The 20,384-nt window shown below is 35.4% G+C and overlaps 1 protein-coding gene across 7 annotated transcripts in view; it reads right to left on the reverse strand.

The window, feature by feature from the left end:
* The window catches only part of znf618 (zinc finger protein 618), a 44,940-nt gene extending 26,080 nt beyond the window's left edge, over positions 1-18,860 (reverse strand). For 3 of the 7 annotated variants that reach the window (XM_028462977.1, XM_028462976.1, XM_028462973.1), the window contains exons 1-4: positions 18,471-18,860; positions 7,297-7,606; positions 4,849-4,926; positions 4,303-4,347 (exon numbers count right to left, since the gene is read on the reverse strand). In XM_028462977.1, coding sequence (XP_028318778.1) covers positions 4,303-4,347; positions 4,849-4,926; positions 7,297-7,579 — 406 coding nt within the window. In that variant the 5' untranslated portion in view covers positions 7,580-7,606; positions 18,471-18,860. Of the gene's footprint in view, positions 1-2,820; positions 3,361-4,302; positions 4,348-4,848; positions 4,927-7,296; positions 7,607-18,179; positions 18,313-18,470 lie in introns of those variants that run through there. The other 4 variants (XM_028462978.1, XM_028462975.1, XM_028462974.1 and 1 more) reach the window with 3 other exon arrangements.
* Between the last annotated feature and the right edge of the window lie 1,524 nt (positions 18,861-20,384).

Here is a 20,384-nt window from a genome sequence, read left to right on the forward strand (position 1 = left end):
AAAAAAAACTCCTGGGTCTTCATAAGCCACAGTCGTTCATACACTATCACCAATGTGCTGCTTTTTAGTTTTATAGAGGAAAGCTATAAGGAAAACTTGATAGATTTCAGATAATCATGGAGAGGTGACCAAGGAACTGACGAGATCAGCTGGTTATGAACAAAGACTATAAACAAATAAATTTTCACGTAAACAACAGTAACCAATGTGCATGGTTATATTTTCAAATTTAATAAACACCTACAGTGTTCTTTGTACCAGTGGTTCCCAAACTTTTTTTTGGTAAAAAAGGGGTGGGTCTCCGGGCCCCTAAACAAATAGTGTGAGGGATAATCGTGATCTAAGTTGAATTATCTTTGAAACAGTATATCAACAACTATGTTCCCATAAATTTGGAAATTACCGGAAATGGGGAGTGGCTCCCCGGGCCCCCTACCCTATTTAAAAAAAAAAAGGGGCTCCAAGCGTCTCATCATATTCATACCAAACTGCATTCTGATCTAACTAATGGGGGAGTATTCATTTGAAAAATGGGGCCCCAAATCGAAAATCGGGCTCTGAGCGTCGATGCGTACACATCCGTAGATTATAGCTATCAAATTTCAGCCCAATCCATTCACGAATAAAACAGAGTAGCAGTGATTTTAACTAGTGTACACAACAAGAAGAAGAAGAAGAAGAAGAAGAAGAAGAAGAAGAAGAACAAAGTGAGTGGCGTTTTGAGTCCAGTAGCCCGCCCTAAAAATGACAAACCATTGCGACCCAATTCACAATATGCCTCGTATATAAACTGTGAGAGAAGAGAATTTGTGCATAAATTAACATTCCTGACTATTTTCATCACCATTTCTGCATCACCTTATCTTATCTTGAATAGGTAAATCAGCAATTTTGTTTCATGGATGTGTTAGTGAAAACATATACACGTTAGATACTTTATAAATCAAACCAAATAAAAGCTTTTAGGCAAAGTTAACAGGCTATATCATAGTTTTAATTTTCTGTCATCAGTAAATCAGGCTAAAATTATTGCATTTTAGGCAGTTAACAGGTTCTCTTTTAACTTGGGGAAAAAAATAACACATGCTGATGTTTGAAACTCAGAATGTGTGGATGTAAAGTGCAATACATTTATCTGAGAAAAACAAATGTGTGCGCTTACAAGTAGGCATTAAACAATGAACAAAGTTCTTGTAGAATACGCAACTTTATTTACACAAAGTGAAAATAGATTTACAAACCAACTCATTATATATAAACATTTACCTAAAAAAGGATTCTGGATTTTCAATTGCAAAGGGCCTAAGCCTGCCTCTATCTGCTCCAGAATCAACACCAGTCCAACCAGTGCTGTGGAGTTCATCATGAGCTGGAGGTTATGGACCATTGATGTGGTCCTGGTCCTGCTGGTTCTGTCCCATGAACCGTGTCTCTGACTGTTCCATAGAAGAAAATCTGCATTTAAATCTTCCTCTTCTTTTCCTGCATAGAAGCAATAAAAATATTAGTTCTTAATAACAGTTTCATTTATTCATAAACAAATATAAATTCAAGTACATAGTGTATAATGATATTTCAGGAGGGACCAACAGATAATATTGTTCATGTTGATGTTTGCATAGGATGAATGAATAAATCTTACTGGCTATGTTCTGAAATGAAGACGAGGTAACCGTCAGATGAAACATTGGCTGCAAATCTACGTCAACAACTCTGAAATGAGCAAGAAACGTGGTTACCATAGAGTTCAATAATATTATTACATGGCCATTGTGTAACAATAAGGGAAGTTCTGAATACAGGTCAATGACATATTGTTGCTGCTTTCAGGATTGTTATTGTTTCCTAGCTTACCAGCAGCTAACTGGCTAGCCTGCACTACATTAGATGTAACGTTCATAATATTGATGAGGGAATATTGTAGCAAGCGTATGTATGGGTGAAATAAAACTTACCAGGATTTGTAACGGAGGTCTGCAGGATGGGCTCCTTCGTGGCTGTAGTTCTGTTCAGTCCGTGAGGCTCCGTCGTCTTTCCCACCCACAGTACCAGGAAACAATGTTCTCTCCTCTGACCACTGCTGTGTTTTCTTGGACTCACTTTTAAATGTTTTTTTTTTTTTGTCGGATGTACGATGGTGGAAACAGAAAGAATCTGAGCAAAAACGCGCTCTAGCTCCAAGTTAGCTCCAACTGCTGCCCGGTGGAAAGAGAGTGGCTGCGTCCGAACAGTCCCTCCCATCGCCTTTACTATTCACTGTTCCTTCACCCCCGGAAGTGTTTAAGTGGCGGCCGTGATAAAGAGCGTCCAAGTTCTCTTTAAGCTCAGGAAAAGAGGCCCAATTCTTCCTTTTTTACCTCCTTCAGCCGAGGAAACACTGATGCATCCTTTACCAAAGGATGTTGCGGCAACAACATTTAAAAGGAAACGCACACCCGAGCACTCACGAAAACTCACGATGACCAAACCAATGCAATAATATGCCTTGAACAACTAAAACCCATATCTTATTATATGTAAAACATATCAGATTATAACTGAAATAAAACAGACACTCTGTGGTTCAATGAAAAGGGATCAGAGACATTCTTAGCCATATTTATTCAACATAATTCATATTTGTGAGTGGAAGGGGAGTGTGAGGAACCATTCTCAATTTGACATTCTTTTAATTTCGCTTTTGTTCCTCGTAGCCTCTTTTCCTTTGATTAAAATTCAAACGTGTGATTTTTGAGATTATATCGGGAAAAGTGTTATAAATGTGCTTTCAGTCCATTTTCGGAAATGTGTAGTTTTTTCAACACGGCAGACGTCACTAACCTTCACGGCCGTCAGATTCTTACGTCACCTATGGAAGTGCGTCAGATGCAAAGCAAACGAGATGGCCGTTTCCTAACTCCTCTCCTAAAGCCTTTCCTTAACGTCGGGACGTCATCCACGGGGCTAAGCAACAGTGGATAAGAAAGGAGATGGGAGGACTATTCGGACGTAGCCTGTCAACTAGGGTGGAAATGGAGAGTGTGGTAGTGTGGCGCCTCATGTGGCTCAAATGTGTACTGCAAATATAAATCTTAAAAGACCATAAGTAATATTGCAAATTTATTTGGCGACCCAAATAAAATCTTGTGCAACCTAGTCTCTGGGAATCAGTTCTTTATACTACAGAAATGATCCCTTAAATACATCATTTTTAAAAAAAGAAAATAGACCTGCAATGCCAGTCATTATTGAGCATAAAATCTAAATATGCTGCTTCAACCAAAAAAAGCTTTACTGCAGTTCTGTTCCCTTGAGAGTTAGATCTAATAATTTCTTTGCCAAGCAGCTCACTGGCCTACTTATTAACTTTGTCAAATCCCTTTTTTTTTGCCTAGTGACATAGCTACTAAAGGATGTTGCTTTAAATGCAGTACAAGTATTTATAGATGGTATATACCAGACATAGGCAACTGGCGGCCCTGCGGCCCCTAAAACAAATCCCCAAAAATTGTATTTCAAGAAGTTGGAAGGAACATAAAGCCCGACAGAATACATAAAACAATTCCCAAAACACACAAATCAACAGCAACATACACATAGTATACAAAAAATTTGATAATACTCAAAATGACTCAAAACACAAAATGGCAGCAAAGACAGACAACTAATGCTTAAACAAACAAAATAACTACAAAAACACATTACAGAAAAGCTTCAAAAACACACAAACGTCAACAAAATTGCACAAAATGACAGGAAAATAATGAAAAACAACAACAAAAATACCAAAAGTGACCCCAATAATGCACAAATCGACAACAAAAATAAAAAAATGACAGAAAAATACACATTATTATAACAAAAACACCAATAATGACTCCAATAACACAAAATGATTAATAACTGACAAAACAACAAAACTACAGACAGACAAGAAATAAAGACAAAACCATTGTTCTTCCCTTTATTAATGCTTCGATCTGATTGGTCATTATTCTAAATGCTGACATGAATATTGATCATGTGACCCTCGGAACAGATAGAATAAAATTTTTGTGGCCCTCGCTGTGACAGAGTTGCCCATCTCTGATATATACTAAAATAAAAAACAATTAAGATGGGTTATTTTAAGGTGGTAAATTATGAGTTTACATTGCATAACTTGTGCTATAGCAACATAAAGAATGTTTTAAAAATAGTGACAGAGACTAAAAGATCATGGAGAAATAGGGGGCTGTCTGAAGCCATAAAGAAACATGTGAAATGTAACCAGAGTATATTATAAGTGCAAGTATTTTCAATGACATATAAAAGCACACTCACTGTTTGGTGTCTGGGATAGACCATCTCCCAACATGTTCTCCGACTCTGTCGACATAAAAGCCAAACAATTACTTTCCTGAATAGATTAGCGCTAATGTGCCGCTAACTGCCTCCAACCTGCCCAAAAGCTGTCCTAATTCACATTCAAATAATTTAGAGAACAATAGGGCATTATCAAGGAGTTTAATACAGTTGCGTACGTATGCATGACTCATTCTCTGTGCAAATTAATATTTCTAATGCCATACTGTTGGGAGGAAAAATAGCAGCAGGCTAATGTTTGACACCTCGCTCAAACACTTGCATGTGTTACCCAACATGTTCAGCTGTAACAGAAATAATCTTTATCGACTCATATGCACGACTTCTGTCCCTGAAAACATGATTCACACTTTGGCCTGCTCCTAGTTCAGCACAGTGAGATATTCTAACCCTAACACTAGACCTCGTTTTTCCACATTATAGAGATAAAAGCCCTTGTTACAGGTTTTTTAAATTTCTGAATAGATGGACTATGGAATTAAGAACCAAATTTTCAGGGCTTACCTCGATGTGCCCTGACATGAGTCTGAAAACAGTTGTAATACTTGTACTTCTTCCCACAGACGCCGCACACGTAGGAACCTGTGGAGAAAAACACAACCAAGTGAGAACAGTGACTTGCAGCAGAAAAAGTGGATAGTTGTCTTGTTTTATCTGTAAAGTGATCTTGTTTTTACTGCTGTGAGAATGTCTGTCTGAACTGGTCAGGGGGAAAAGAAACAGTCTTAACTACCTCAGCTATATAGAGCTTAGACTAACTAGCTTTCTTTTCACTGACAAATTATCCCGTATTTTCCGGCGTATATGCCGCTATTTTTTTCATTTATAAAACAAAGGCAGCGACAAATATGGCAGAGCACTATATGTGTTTTATTTTTCAGTCAGTATACTGTATGTGTCCAGTGAAAGTAGCTGTCAGGAGGCAGAATATCATTGCATATCTTAACACAGAACGGATGCGTTGTGCTCCGTATGCATGACGTCGTCCGAGTGGAGGAAAATTGAATGGGAGACTGCAGAAGTCATACATTTGTTGAATATTTTGTTTTATTTTCTATGCCTAAAATAAGGCATTTGTTTAAATAAAAAAGCAAATACCGGTAATAAATTTACGTTTCTGGACCTGGGAGCGGCGTGCACTTACAGTATGCATTCTTGACTGGCTTTATGGCAATGCAGCCTGAGAAAGTCAGCGATAAGACATTGCAGCATTTACAGGTTTACAGTTTTCAAAATAAAATGTGTGGGAACAAGAGACTGTTCATTTTAAAAGAACAAAATATGGGTTTAAAAAAGGAACAAAAAGGGTTGCATCTGTTGCTAATACGTATGTCATCCAGATAGTGCAATACAATCATCCTGCAATGTTAGGGGTCAATAGGTCACATGACCTGGAAACTTTTGAGAAAAAAATGCTAATATTTACAGGATAAACCCTTGAGGCGCCCTTTAAAAAAACTCACACTCAGACCGTTAGGGACCTAAAATGGTTCCTCTCATTAAAGCGTTAAAATATATAATATGCATTTTTTTTATTCACTTTAAATCCGTTCATTACCTTCTGATCTAACCATAGATATAAAGTGTTTGTTATTTCAGTATGCTTTGGTGTTTTTAGGCTCATTTTGTCAGTGGAACAAGCAATTTTGATTAAAAAAAGAGTTGTAAAAAAGGTTTTACAAGGAAATGTTATTTTTTTTAAAAAAAAATGCTAAAAACGACCAAAAAACATTTTTTTTAACCTTTGAAAAAATATTCTCAGATCCAGGACATGTGCAGGATGATAATACTACATTGCCTGGTTGACATTCGCCTCTTATTTTTCAATGTTAACTTTCACTCACTTTTTCCACATAAATATTAGCATTTTTGCTCAATAGATTCCAGATCATGTGACCTATTGACCCCAAACATTGCAGGATGATAGGACTGCACTGTCTGCAGGGCTTACGCCTCATAGTTTCTAATTTTAACTTTTCACTCATTTTTACTAATTTTATTTGCGTAAACATTAGCATTTTTTTCCCAATAGCTCCCAGGTCACTCCATGTTATAAATTAATTTTGCTTAAAAAAAACAGAGATGAATTCAATAGTTTTTCAAACAGTCAAATGTAAATTTAGTATTAAAAAAAAGAAAACTTTTCACCAGTGTATGTATGAAATGTTTTTAGTTTTCACATTAATAATGCAGTTCAGCAGGTAGAACTAGCTGCTAATTTAGATATGACTTTCATTTTTGATGCCCACAGTTTCCTTGTGTTGTTGAATTATAATGAACCAATTTGAGAGGTGCTTGGAGATTATTGATGTATCCAAAACGGATGAAGTCAATACAGCATTCATAATAGGCTCTCTTTATTGCCTGGTTTTCTAATGGACGATTGCACTGGTTTGATATGGCTTTAGGTGAAGCTAGAGGAACATAATAGGCCCCGTCAGGCTGCATCTAGCTAACCCATTTGTACATTTGGTAACAATCACAAAACACTAATATGTGGAAGGCAGACAGAAGGAAACATACAGCCTATGTTACATCACACCTCACACAAGTTAAAGGGTAAACTGTTGTCATCTCATCTTAGAATGTTTAAAATAGCTAGCTGTGTGCAATTCTTCGACTCAACCAATTTATGAGATATCCATCTTTACGATTTCTGCAGCCACCCCTACACACAGAGGTGAAAGAAACTTCATTCGTGCTCACAGAATTGGAAAGTTACTTTTTGAAAAATAGAATAAAAGTTTTCACGAGAGCCATTTCCATAGAAGGACGATTTAACAAACACGGCTCACACTGACAGAATGATATTAGGCAGAAAAAACGTCACCAGCAATAGATGATGCAGTTGATTTTTTTTTTTTTTTACAAATGCTATTGGCTACAGCGCATTCATTTTTTTCAAACGATAAATTGCAACAAAAGACACAACATCATTCAACATTCACACACCTATGCAAGAGTCTGTGCTCTTCGTTGGAGGGGGAGTGCCAAGGGCAAACATACCCTCCGTCTGAGCTCTACGGGATGAATTTCCTCCATTTCCTCCGATGACGACGCAGATCTCTGCAGGGTTGACGTCCCCGACTTTCCCATTGCTCGTCTCTGACGTCCCGGGCTCTTTCTTTACTATGATCGGTGGTGGAGGGCTGCTTTGTGTTGTTGAAGGCTCTGTGCTTGGACCTACGCCTTCTGCTGGCTCCTTCACTGGATTGGCTGCCTCTAGTGTGCTCATGACTCCACCACCTCAGAGCTGGTTTTTCTAAATGACAAACAGATAAATATTATTTTCATTTATTACTGCTTCTAAAAACATTGTTTCATGCTACAACAAAGTTCAGGTGAATTTGAAAGGGAACATTCATTATAAACTGTAGCTCTTGGTTGAGAATATTTTGGTCTTTAAACCTCAGTATTAGCACTAATAATCCAGAAACTGATTTTCTTCAAAATTGCAGTGAATATGCGCAAGAAAATACGGGACTGTTTCCAGGAAAAAGAAATAGTTTCATAAAAAATATAAATAATAATAATGTTCTTTAAAATAAGTCATATGTGATGATGTAGCAACATGTCCCTTTACAAGCAGGAGGACTGGGCAATATATTGAGATTCAGAATATATAGAGTTTTCTATTTTGGCAAGATAGAAAAAGAAAATATCACCATATCGAGCTATATCTCCTTTTTTTTTATACTTGTTTTGATTTATAAAATACATACTGTACATATATATATATATATATATATATATATATATATATATATAAAGTACAAACACATCATGCAAGTATTCAATATTATTCATAGAGTACAGTACTTTTTTTCCCATATTTCTGAGATATATATTTTAAATTTTATTTTGTATTAAAATACTTGCTGTAAAAGTTGCCGCTCTCGTTACTTTTCAGAACAGCATATAAAACCAAGTTAGATGGATTTCTGAGTGCGTCCTAAACCAGACCTTCTTATATCGAGATATGAGTTTTGGTCCATATCGCCCAACCCTAACAAGTACCATAACAAAGGTTTGCACCCTTTTAAAATAAATCACTAACATAAATTATGACACGTAAACATGACTTGGCCATGTGCTGATCTACTCTTCCATACGACAGTACAACTGATCGGCCTAATGTGGCGTTTATACCATTTTGCAATCAAGCCGACACATTGCATCAAGCATAGTTAAAAATTGCGGCTAAATAAATGTGATTTTTGTTGAAAAATGTAAAAACCCAGTAGACACTACAGTTTTGGTGAATTCATATTCATTTTAACAATTCCAAGATTGCATTTTTCTGCAGGAACTGATCCAGGGAAAATACTGCATCATCAAAACGGTGAGATGCATCTGTAACAAGTCTAGCCAAACTCTACCCACAGTCATTTCAATTCTTTTATTCTTTCATTGTTAAAACATGATGCTGTCCTGCAAAATAAAATAATACAAATCCAACTGAAATCCAATGTTGCCAACAACTAAGCTTGTCCTGATCCAATATTGATATCAGAAAAAGAAAAAAGAAAAAGAGTATTGAATTAGATTGGCCTCAGCCTGCATCGAAAATCTCAGATGTACATATTATTTTTATTGGATTTATTTATTTATTTTTCTTGGATTTAACAAGGTTATTTTGCAGGGTCTTCAAATTAATTTTTTATTTAATGTATGAATGCTAATCTTTCAGTTAAATTATTGGTTATTGTGCACTTTGAAAATTGTTTTATTGTATTGATTAAAGTTATTTTTGGAGAGTTATAATTCGTGTTTTTATTAATTTGTCGAATATTCTTATGTTTCAAGTTTGAATCTCTGTAATCCAGGTGTCCCCAATCCTGGTCCTCAAGGGCCACTATCCAGCATGTTTTAGATGTTTCCCTTTTCCAACACACCTGATAGAAATGACCGGGATCATTATCAGGCTTCTGCAGAGCTTAATGATGAGTTCATCATTTGAATCAGGTGAAAAAGTGGTATCGGAACACCCATAGCAACAGTTGATGAATAGAGGAACTAGTCTGTGACAAAGAAACTGCTTGAGATGGCAAATGTGTCTTCAGCCTAAAATCATGAAGATGCACAGGTGATCAATGCAGAATCAAATACCCAACATCCAAATACTTTTACTCTGGGCCTTGAGTTAATTACCAGGTTTTTCACCAGCAGTCTAAATAAAACTCTATTGTTTAACCACCCCCGAGCGCTGCATTAAACTAACGACATGTCTGCATGAAAGTTTGATGCAGTCATTTGGCTTTTATGGTTTGATACGTTCCGGCTTTTTCTGATTCCTAGTTCCTTTTTAAACTCCTCTGTTACTGTGTACTGCTTTTAAAAATGTGTAATGACAGAAAGTTGTGTACTGTCACTGTGTCTTCAAGCTGAACACCAAAGAAAAGCAGCCAAGCTTAACGACAATTCCCAAATTGTGAATAATTTGAGTTGAAAAGAAGACAAATTTGTGTCATCCACTGTGTAAGAAGCGCTTTAATATGCAAAAAGTCACCTTTGATGGCATTCATTCCACATCTTTGTGGCACCAAAATTATTTAATTCAGAACCATCTAAATTACACAACTTGTCGTTTCAGCACATGGCTTTAAAAGGCTTTGTCGGGAGAAATGTGCTCCAAATGCAACCAGGCAAAACAGAGCTGTGCCAGGATGACAGATATTATGGAAAAAGGAAAAATTGGCCTTCTAATAATAGCGCACTAATGCAGCAACAACAAGCCTTTTCATAGCCCAAAAACACCTTTCTTTGGATCTGACACAGCAAGCCTCGAGTCAGCCAATGCACCGAAAATTGTAGCTCTACATCAGGTTCAAAGGTTCAGTTGAAATAGTAGAACTAATAGATGCTCTCTCCCTTAATGTGCGCCACATAATAGACAACCTTGGAAATTAGATGTTTTAATACAAAATTTTAAAGTTGTTTTATTATTTAAATGGGCTTCACTACACTAAAATGACTGCCTGCCATTTTCAGTTCTTTGTGCATTAGACAGTCCCTCCAAGGTATTGCCTCTGGGTTTTTTCTTTCATCATATTTTTTAGGTTTTTGTTGTCACAGATGCCCTCATTTGCAGTCATTTTGTTGGGAAAAAAATGGCTAGACTATTTGATGATATTTTATGGAATTATTCAAGAGAAAGTTGGTGGTTATAGCCAATGTTGCTGTAAAAAAAAAAAAAAACTAGAAATGTGTAATCAATTGCCTCACCTCCGATAACATGTACTGACATATACTTCACAAGTAAGAAAGTGCGATATGTATATCTTTGATATGTCGTCAAAAACATTCTCACCGGTAAGAATATGTCATTCCATGATAGAAACTCTCACACACACAGAAGGCGGTGCTCGTCACAACCTACCTAAAGCTGTGGTACATCATGGACCGCTACTTGGTTAAGTCCAGAAAACCATCCAACAAAGTGAACCAATGCAAGTTCCTCCACCAGATTCACCCAAAGTTCCCACAAACACGGTCACAGAGATGAACCCACAGCAACAACTACAAACTGGAAACTCAACTAGAGCTAACTATGCTAAGCTAACTCACCGTCACAAAATAGACTGGGCTAAGAGCTAATGCTAACAACTTTGTTAAAAGAATAGACCAAGTAAAAAGTACACGGCTTACTGTTTATGGTAAGATTTAACACTTGTATGGAGGGAGAAAAGCTAACATGTCACACGTTGTGTGAAATAAATGTTAGCATTAAACTAATGTCACTATTCACCCATCCCAACTTGTGAAACGCAATATTTTTTTTATATTTTTTATTATATTTGACGTGATCACAAAACAAAACTGGTCCTATTAGACTAATGTAAGTATTGAGATTATTACACTAAGTATTAAGTATCCTGAAGTATTAAATCATCAGCTTGATCTGGTTTATTTATAGAAAATCAGAGATATATCTATCAACCATAAGTTTATGTAACTCATTATCAGATATAAAATAAACCAGATGCAGCACCAGTGAAAACACTATTGGAAATATTTTTGCTTTTTACGTCCTTTTTTTAGGAAATAATTTCATTTTAACTGAGAAAATAAATGAATTGCATACAATAACACTAATAGAGTGATCTGCATGCACTAATATATTCCATAAAATATCAGCCCATGAGCTCTATGAGTTAGCCGCTATTGTAGCCTTTTTTAATGTGTCTAGTGTTGATGTATTCAAATTAATGTGTTTTGTAAGGAACCTGTTAACATTTTAAGTTGGGAATTGTTTTATTTGTTTATGGTTTTAATATATCGTAATTTTTATCGTTATCAATACCAGAAATTATCGGTATATTTTTGTTCAGTCTATATCGCCTATCCCTATCACAAGTATTGTTCTATATAATAAAAAAAAACATATTTTCAACAAAAATCAATGACTTGAATTGTAGATTTTAAAAATGAGTTTATGTTTTTATGCCAAGCCTAAAAAACATGCTTACTTTTGCTTTTTAAGAGAAAAATAATGTAAACTTTAATGATAGCATCCTTAAATTTGCATGTGATTGGTCTGATGCAGATGATACTATGCTCTAACTCTGTATGCCATCACATCACTATAATGGGCAGCCAGTCTTAGGGTGGGGAAGTGGCCATCCAGAGTAGATGATAAGAGTTTAGCCATATAATATGTATGCACACATTATTATAAAATCAAGTCATTCATTTTACTTCTGTCCAATTTAAAAGAAATTTGGCTAAAAATAGACATAATTTTCTTGAAGCAGTAATATTCCAGACAATACAACTTTGATCATGTAAACAGCCAAAAAGTGGACTAAATAGTATAAACAGAAGATTAAAACTCAAAGAAAAAGGTTGCTGATGAATTTTGAGTAAGGAAGGTTGTAGGTGCTTCGATTTTCTATTTCGAAGTTTCACATGTTATTATGTAGTTACATTTTTCACTGTATATTGTGTTGTATATTTCCTATAATTTGTATTATTTTAGAGTGACATTTGAACAATCTGTCCAGAGACTAAAGATAAAAAATAGCTTTATGGCAAACTCTGGTACATTTTCTGTATGTATATTAATGTAAATTGTCCCTGTTAACTAATAACAGGGACAGCGCCATACCAGCCCGATCCCGTTAGATCTCGGAAGCTAAGCAGGTCTGGGCCTGGTGAGTAGGTGGATGGGAGACCACTGAAAATTCCAGGTGCCACAGTGGGGTGGCAGTCACCCCAGTGGTATCTGTCAGTGAGTCCTTGGACAAGGCACTTTACCCACATTGCTTAGTATGAATGTAGTGTGTGAGTGAGTGGTGGTGGTGGTCGGAGGGGCCGATGGCGCACTTTGGCAGCCCCCAGTTTTTTCCCCATTTAGATGACTTGACTTGCAATCAGAATTCCCTAAATTGCACCAAGCATGCCAAATATGGCTAAAAAAGTAATTCAACTGTTATTAATCTTATATGCATAGAAACGAGGCGGGTTCCACTAAAACCACACAAGATTACATCGTGAGATATTTGACGTCCTTTTGCTAGATACTCAGCCACCCGTTTTACAGGAAAAATTGCATGGATATGTGTGATAGGCACCCAAAACATGTAATTAAGAATTTAGTCCATTTAATAGAGCTATTTAATTTTCATTTTGTATGAAAAACAGGCATCAATTTGACATATTTGTTCCTTTTTCCCCACTTTCTACAAACTCAGTCCCCTGTTTTCTATTGAAAAATACTGCGTAAATGCATGATATTGTCTCAAAACATGCATGCGAGGTATTTGCGTGTCAAGTTGGGTCTCGATTTTAAATAGAGGGAAAAAATGTTTTTTGTCTATAAGGTAATCAGCAACATTTCTGGCAAAATGCAAATTAGAAGGAGAATGTTACACTGGAGTAAAATGTCATTTGAAAGCTCACAAAAAAATTTAGCAAAAAGGCATTTTAAGGAGTTCCAGAGAAAATGTCAATGCCATGTTTCTAAAGTGGCTGTTATCACAGAATAGCTCATCACAGCCTTTAACCTGTGCAACATCCAAAGATTGCACTTGCTGATCTTGCAGGAGGAATAGAATAAGTCCAAACTAAACAGATCTGGATGAACTGGAAAAGTCGATCTCCTCCCTGAATTTACCATCATCTGTGCCTGTGTTTTGAACTGAATGAGTAATTCTGTTAATTTTATTTTAGATAAACATCTTTTTTTTGTCATTTGCAAGGTAAACACATGTATATTAACAATTAGACCAGTCTTTTAATAATCCACGCCTTCATTTTCTATGCAGCATTTTTAAATACATGCCCCGCATATATAACATTTCCATTATGGCCTGTATTCATCTAATTAAAGTAAAAAATGCTAAATTAACCATCTGGCTTTATTTTCTTTCCTAGACTAAGGATTTTAATATGCAGTAACCTATAGCGCCGAGGGCAGCATGAAAATCTAAACCAGATGCGGGTTTGCCTGATGTTCCTTACCAATAAAGAGAAAACTAAAGCAGCCAAGATAAACAAGAGAACATCACAAGAGTCACATTTGAAATAAAACACAATTCTGATAAGTAAAAGGCAGCAAAAAATTAGGTACTAAAATAGGAAGGAAAGTAGTATTTTTTTTTTCTGCAGTCTGTGCCTTCTCCTCGCCCTTCTCTCTCTGCTCTGTTTCAGGTGTCTTGAAGCTGGAGTTGACAGTTCCTGATCTGTGGTTCACGGCTCAACTAGTCTGGGACAGTCTGATGTTCTATCTCTCTATCCTGTTCTGTTCATCCTTCCGTCCACTAACCCCAACCAGTCGAGGCAGATGGCTGCCACCTCTGAACCTGGTTCTAACGGAGATTTATTACTGTTAAAAGGGAGTTTTTTTCTTCCCACTGTCACTTATGCTTGTTCATGAGGATTTGTTGGGTTTTTTCATTTTTTCTACAAATTTTATAGATAAATTTAGATAAATAAAATTGAATTGATGAACTCTAATTCGATGATGTACGGAAGCATTCACAGAAGAAATAAGTTTTGGGTTTTCTGAATTGATGAGATAAAAATAAGTAAATAAAAAGAAATTGCCCTGTTTTTTTTGGTTTGTCCGTGTTGATGAGATAAAAATAAGTAAATAAAAAAATTTACCTGTTTTTACAAAAATATTTTTCGGTTTTTCTGAAATGAGAATTTTTATAGGAAATGTTTTCCGTTTTTTTTCTGAGTTGATGAGATAATTTTTAGAGGAAATATTCTTCTGTTTTTCTGAATTTCCTATAAAAATGCAGAAAAACCAAAAAAAAAATTCATATAAATACAGAAAAACAGGCCCAATTTTTTTATTTACTTATTTTTATCTCATCAACTTAGCAAACCCAAGAAACATTTCCTATAAAAACAGAAAAGCGAGGGCCAACTTAGTAATTCTTTACTTATTTTTTATCTCGGTTTTTTTTTTCTTCAGTGAATGCAATAAGCTTCCATAATAATTCATGACTGCATCACTTATTAAGTTACTGCATTCAAAAGAACATTGGCCTTCAACATAAGGTGGTTGTAAAAACAAAACCAAAAATTAAAAAAAAACCTCTAGGACCTGCTTCTGTTGATAATCCAGCTCTTAGTTGAAGTACTTAAAATAATTGGCCTATATTTGGACAGTACTGTATCTGCCTCTGCACAATAAAGTAGTAAATCAATCACTGTGCTTGGTTACAGAGACAAAGAGGGAGGAGAAAATAAAGGATTTGCTTCAGGCCAGCAGAGATTTTCCTACTTGAAATTGTGTTAGACCAAAAAAAAAAAAACTTATTTTTTTATTGTACTGTGCAACTTAGCAAATTGAAGGAGAGATCCCAAAAATAAAAACACCGATATCTTTCAGGCTCGTACAAATTTTTCCACTCTGACGAGATTAAAAATAGAAATGAGCTAAAAATGGGGAGGGGGGTAAATGGGAAGGGGGCGATTCACTTCAATCACTGCTTTGACTGCATGTTTGCATTTTACAGAGCAGTCACACGAGTGACCAGCACCATTTTCACACTAAATGCTTTGCTTACTTCGGTTCTCAAATCAAATGCACATTTTCCTGTACCCTTTATTAAAAGTCGTCCAAGACAGTGTTGTGTATGGCCAAAGATTTCTAAAAAAAAAGCAATAAGGCAGAGAAATGGATAAACCACCACCAACACACACTCGCCCTCCATCTCTCCCTCTATGACACACACACATATATATATACATATGGGATGCTCTGGAAAAAGAAACTGTCTCATCTAGTAAAATTCCATCAGCATACACTCAAAAAACCCATAAAACCTTTTTCAATCTATATGTTAATGCTGCGAATTAAAATTTAATAACAAGAGATATTGAAAAGCAGACTTGAATTATACAAAATAAATCCTGAAAGATCAGGGCACTAAAATTAGAAATTCAGAGCTGCATCCGGACTGCTGCTAAACCCTTGTAGGCTAACAGATTAAATTTTTGATGAAAATCAAAATTACACTGCACTCCGACGCAGGCACGGCAAACCTGGCACTATTGTGATTTATGGGTTCATTAAACCCACAGGAGGTGCAGCCCTCCCCTTTTCATTCTAAGAAATGAGATTTGCTTTGCCTGAAATTTTTTATTTTCTGAAAAGCGACCCAGCCCCAGTCTCCCCTCTACCTCCAGAAATGGTCAAGGTAGGAAAAAAAACAGCTTCTGTGTGTGTGTGTATACAACCACAGCACGTAAACAGCCTAATTTTCATTGCTGCAGCAATTGAACATCACCATGCATTATTCATGAAACCAATAAGGTTCATTTTTACAAAGCAAGAGGCTGGAAAAGTATGTGCAGATCCGCAGAATGCACAGAAATTTTTTATGCAGCATCTCTAACCATAAAAAGCCATTCCCTGGACACTAATTTACAGTACCTAAAGGCCATTTTCAGACATTTCCAACATGCCACAATAAAAAGCAGGTAACATAAAACATGAACAGATACACTCCAAAAACACTGCTTTTTGCATTATGCCTAAGAAATGCTTAGCAAGACCATTACTTTGTTTAGGATTTTGCTTTTTGTGTCAACAACTAGAAAAGCATCTCTGTTGAAAACCATGCATGCGACCATGCGACCCCCCCCCACAACCACCAAAAAAAAAGATGAAATATGTGCATTTCATTATCTTCTGCACATCAGAGCCTGAATGAGCATCGAAAATAGCAAAACCCTGTTTGTACTGACTGAACCCATACCTTGCAGGTGAGATGATGGACATAGCTCCAAACTTCATTTTTAACTTAACTTTATAACCGTACACATTAAACCAAGGTTTAGAGCACATTTTTAATGATTTGAGCTTTAAAACTTGCAGATTTTCTGAATATAAACATTGCATTCGTACTCTAAGAGAAATGGCACATCAATGAATCCATGGCAATGACTGCCTTTTTGATACTGTACTTGTGCTAAGAGTCAGCTTCAACTTTTAAATAGAATTTTTAAAACTATACTCAAATTTGACTCCAGTATTCTTCAGAATAGCAGAAAATAGTCACACCACATTTCTGATCGGAGGGAAATGAGATTTGAAGGTCAGCAGTAAAATTACCCGCAGCAAAATGGCCTCTGCAGTTTCCCTTACATTAAAATAAAGTCTGCAGGATTAATATAAACAGTGAGTAAAGGCACTTGTCATGATTGTTTTTCCGACTCTTAAAATGTGCCGACAAGGTCTTTCCTGCTTACAGAGCTGATCAGTTCTCTTTAGAGGTTTTATTTTTCCATTACTATTTAGTTTTTCCAAATCTCATAAAGTCTAAATGTTTATAATTTACCAAGTAATAACTTGTTGTGTGAAGAATACACATTCACATTAATGAACAAACTAAACATGACAACCAACATTACTGTACATTTCAATGTACTTAAAAAAAAAAATAAATAAATCTAATGGTTATCTACAAAAATAAAATGAAATAAACATTTGACTTCACTTTGAATAAATGTTAGAAAACTATAATTATTATTGTTGTATGAAACATCTCAGTAAATAGATATATAAGCTTTATTGCCATTGCACTGTAAAACAATAGAACGTCAATCATCATACAGCAGAAATATTAAAATACAAAAAAAAACATGTGGTCATAAATAGAAGTAAATGATAATGATAAATTAAAACAAGTGTTACATACAGTAAATACTTTAAGTTTTGAGTAAGAGTAATCACATAAAAAAATTAAATGAAATAAATCCTGCAATATGTGCTATTAATAATTAAATATTTTTGCTCCGTTTCATTTGAATTTGGAGCTACTTTCATTTCTTAATTTCACTTGCTTCATTGTGTCATCTTATTGTGTTTTTAATTGCTGTGTCTGAGTGGTTAGAAAGGCTGTTTTAAGTAAAAATGTATCATTAATAATTAAAACAATAGTCACACAATCTTCATTGAATTATAATCAGTTAATCAGGATGTTAATTGGATTTTTAGGAATAAAAAACGAGTGAATCTATCTGAACAATTGTTTAATTTCTAAAACTGACTGCCAACAGGTGGCGCCACTGGCCCTAGATTTTTAAAAATCCTCTAATTCCCCCTAAAATAAGTCCGAATCTATCTCTACACAATTGGTTTCGAGGGCTTTTGGAGTCTGGATTCAAAGAACAAGCAGCTAACAAACACCAGTAAAAAGTCCCGGTTTTGTTCCGCCTGTGGCTCGAACATGAACTCCGGAGCCCACAGCTCAAATTTGCAGGAAAATTTCACAAAACATGGCTGCAGGAGGTTTTTTTGTGTTTCAGATTGTTCCTCCCCTCCGCGTCCTTCATGTTGCCACTACCGCCCGGTCCCCGAAAAACGCAAGCTTTACCTGGGTAGCTCAAGCTGGACCACAACGAAGGCTGAGGCGGATTCAATGTAACTTCAATTAGTGGATTTTATTCAAATCTAACAGATTTAGGTCTATTTTTCTTTGACCAGCACCTGGTTATTAAGTAGCAGGCAGCTGTGCAGCAGACAGGGGGCTGCCAGCTCTAATTTCTAACGCGGAGGGGGCTAAAAAAAAAAAAAAAAAAAAAAAAATTTCACATCCGCTACGGAAATTTTTACAAATTTAAAGATTTCTAAATCAGGAAAACTAAAAAAACGTGCTTACACTTACCTTCAAAAACGATGCAGCTCATGTAAAGCGGTCTCTCCGCTCCAGAAATCCGTATCTACCGACCAGCTACTGGTGACCACCACGACCCGCTTCCTCAATCAATTCTGAATTAGTTATGAGAAATTCGAAATGATAAAAAAAAAAAAAAAAAAAAAAAAAAAATAGATTCATCCACTGTTTCTTTCCCCATCCGCCAAAAATTCCTCCAACGTTACATTTTCAGTGAAACGTAATGGCGTAGTGAGTCATGAATTAGTCGAGGTTTCTTCAGCCGCTCCGTGCAGGCTCTTCGCCTCCGCCTGGAACAGTGGGTCGTGTTGCGGCTGCTCGGGTGGAAATTTTCGTCCGCCATGTACAAGCGCAGATTCCCAAATTGCAGCGGCCTGAGTTGAACACATGACGAGAAGAAAAGGAAGAAGGAAAAGGAAAAAAGTCTGCCGAGAGGAGGAGGGGTGAATGTGGGCCGAACATAAAGTTACACGGCGACAAGAGCACTGGAGAGAAAAAAGCAAGGGTGTTATTCAGCTGTTTATCATGTGTTTATCATATGTTCCAAAGTATGTTGCAGTTTAAATCTTTAGATAACAAAGGTTTTAGTTTCCAATGCCTTACGGAACTGCCACAGGGGAAGATACATTTTGGATAACTGTATTGTATAAAAAATAAATTTAAACATGATATCATATTGTACAAACAATATACTGTATTGTACAAACATATTATATTGTACAAAAATGATATTATATTGTAAAAACAATATATTATATTGTACAAACGTATTATATTGTACAAAAATGATACTATATTGTACAAAAAGTATATTACATTGTACAAACATGATACTTGTGCCGGTACGTATATTATGCAAACAATATAGTATATTGCACAAAAATGATATTATATTGTACAAACATGATTCGTATATTGTACGAACAATATACCGGTACTTATATTGTACAACAATGATATTATATTGTACAAAAATGATATTATATTGTACAAAAATGATATTATATTGTACAAAAATGATATTATATTGTACAAACATGTTACTTATACTGTATTGTACGAACACTATAGTATATTGTACAAACATGATATTACATTGTACAAACTTGACATTATATTGTACAAAATTATATTATATTGTTCAATCATGATACGTGCAATGTACAGGCACTTATTGTATGAACAATATGGTATATTGTACAAACATATTATATTGTAAAAACTATATAGTATGTTGTACAAGCATGACATTATAATGTACAAAACTTTATATTATTTAGTACAATCATAATACTTGTATTTAGGTCATTAGGTGTCTTAGGCAAGAGTGAACTTTAATGCGCCCACCCAAATAAATGAATACAAATAGATCGTTTCTAAAAGATTTTTTTTTTTAAAGGTTTATTTATTTTAAATATCAAGACAAAACTATGCAATTCTACGACACAACAAACCATTGAAAAAATAAATACAAATATGCATAAATATGGGCTGAAGATCAGCTGGTATAATTGCAGAATTTTAATTTAAATATTTAATTAAGAGAAAAAAATGTACAGTGATTGTAAAAGGTGTGTTTCACGTTTATTATTATTGTTATTTGTATTATTTGGGGGTGGGTGCAATTTGGCGCCCCTCCAGCAGAGGGGCGCCAAACAGCTGCCTGTGTTGCCTGTCGAGAAAGCCGGCCCTGTATACTGTACAAACAATATACTTATATTGTACGAACAATATAGTATATTGTACAAACATGATATCATATTGTCTTTTAAAATATAACATCATGTTTGAACAATATAATTGTATTGTTTGTACAATAAAGTGATATTTTTATTTATTTTTTCCATGTACGCTTCCGTACAAAACAAATGCACACCAGTAACACAATGCACAGCCTTAAGATAA

The sequence above is a fragment of the Gouania willdenowi genome, chromosome 12, assembly GCF_900634775.1.
Source record: "Gouania willdenowi chromosome 12, fGouWil2.1, whole genome shotgun sequence".
NCBI classification, from domain to species: domain Eukaryota; kingdom Metazoa; phylum Chordata; class Actinopteri; order Blenniiformes; family Gobiesocidae; genus Gouania; species Gouania willdenowi.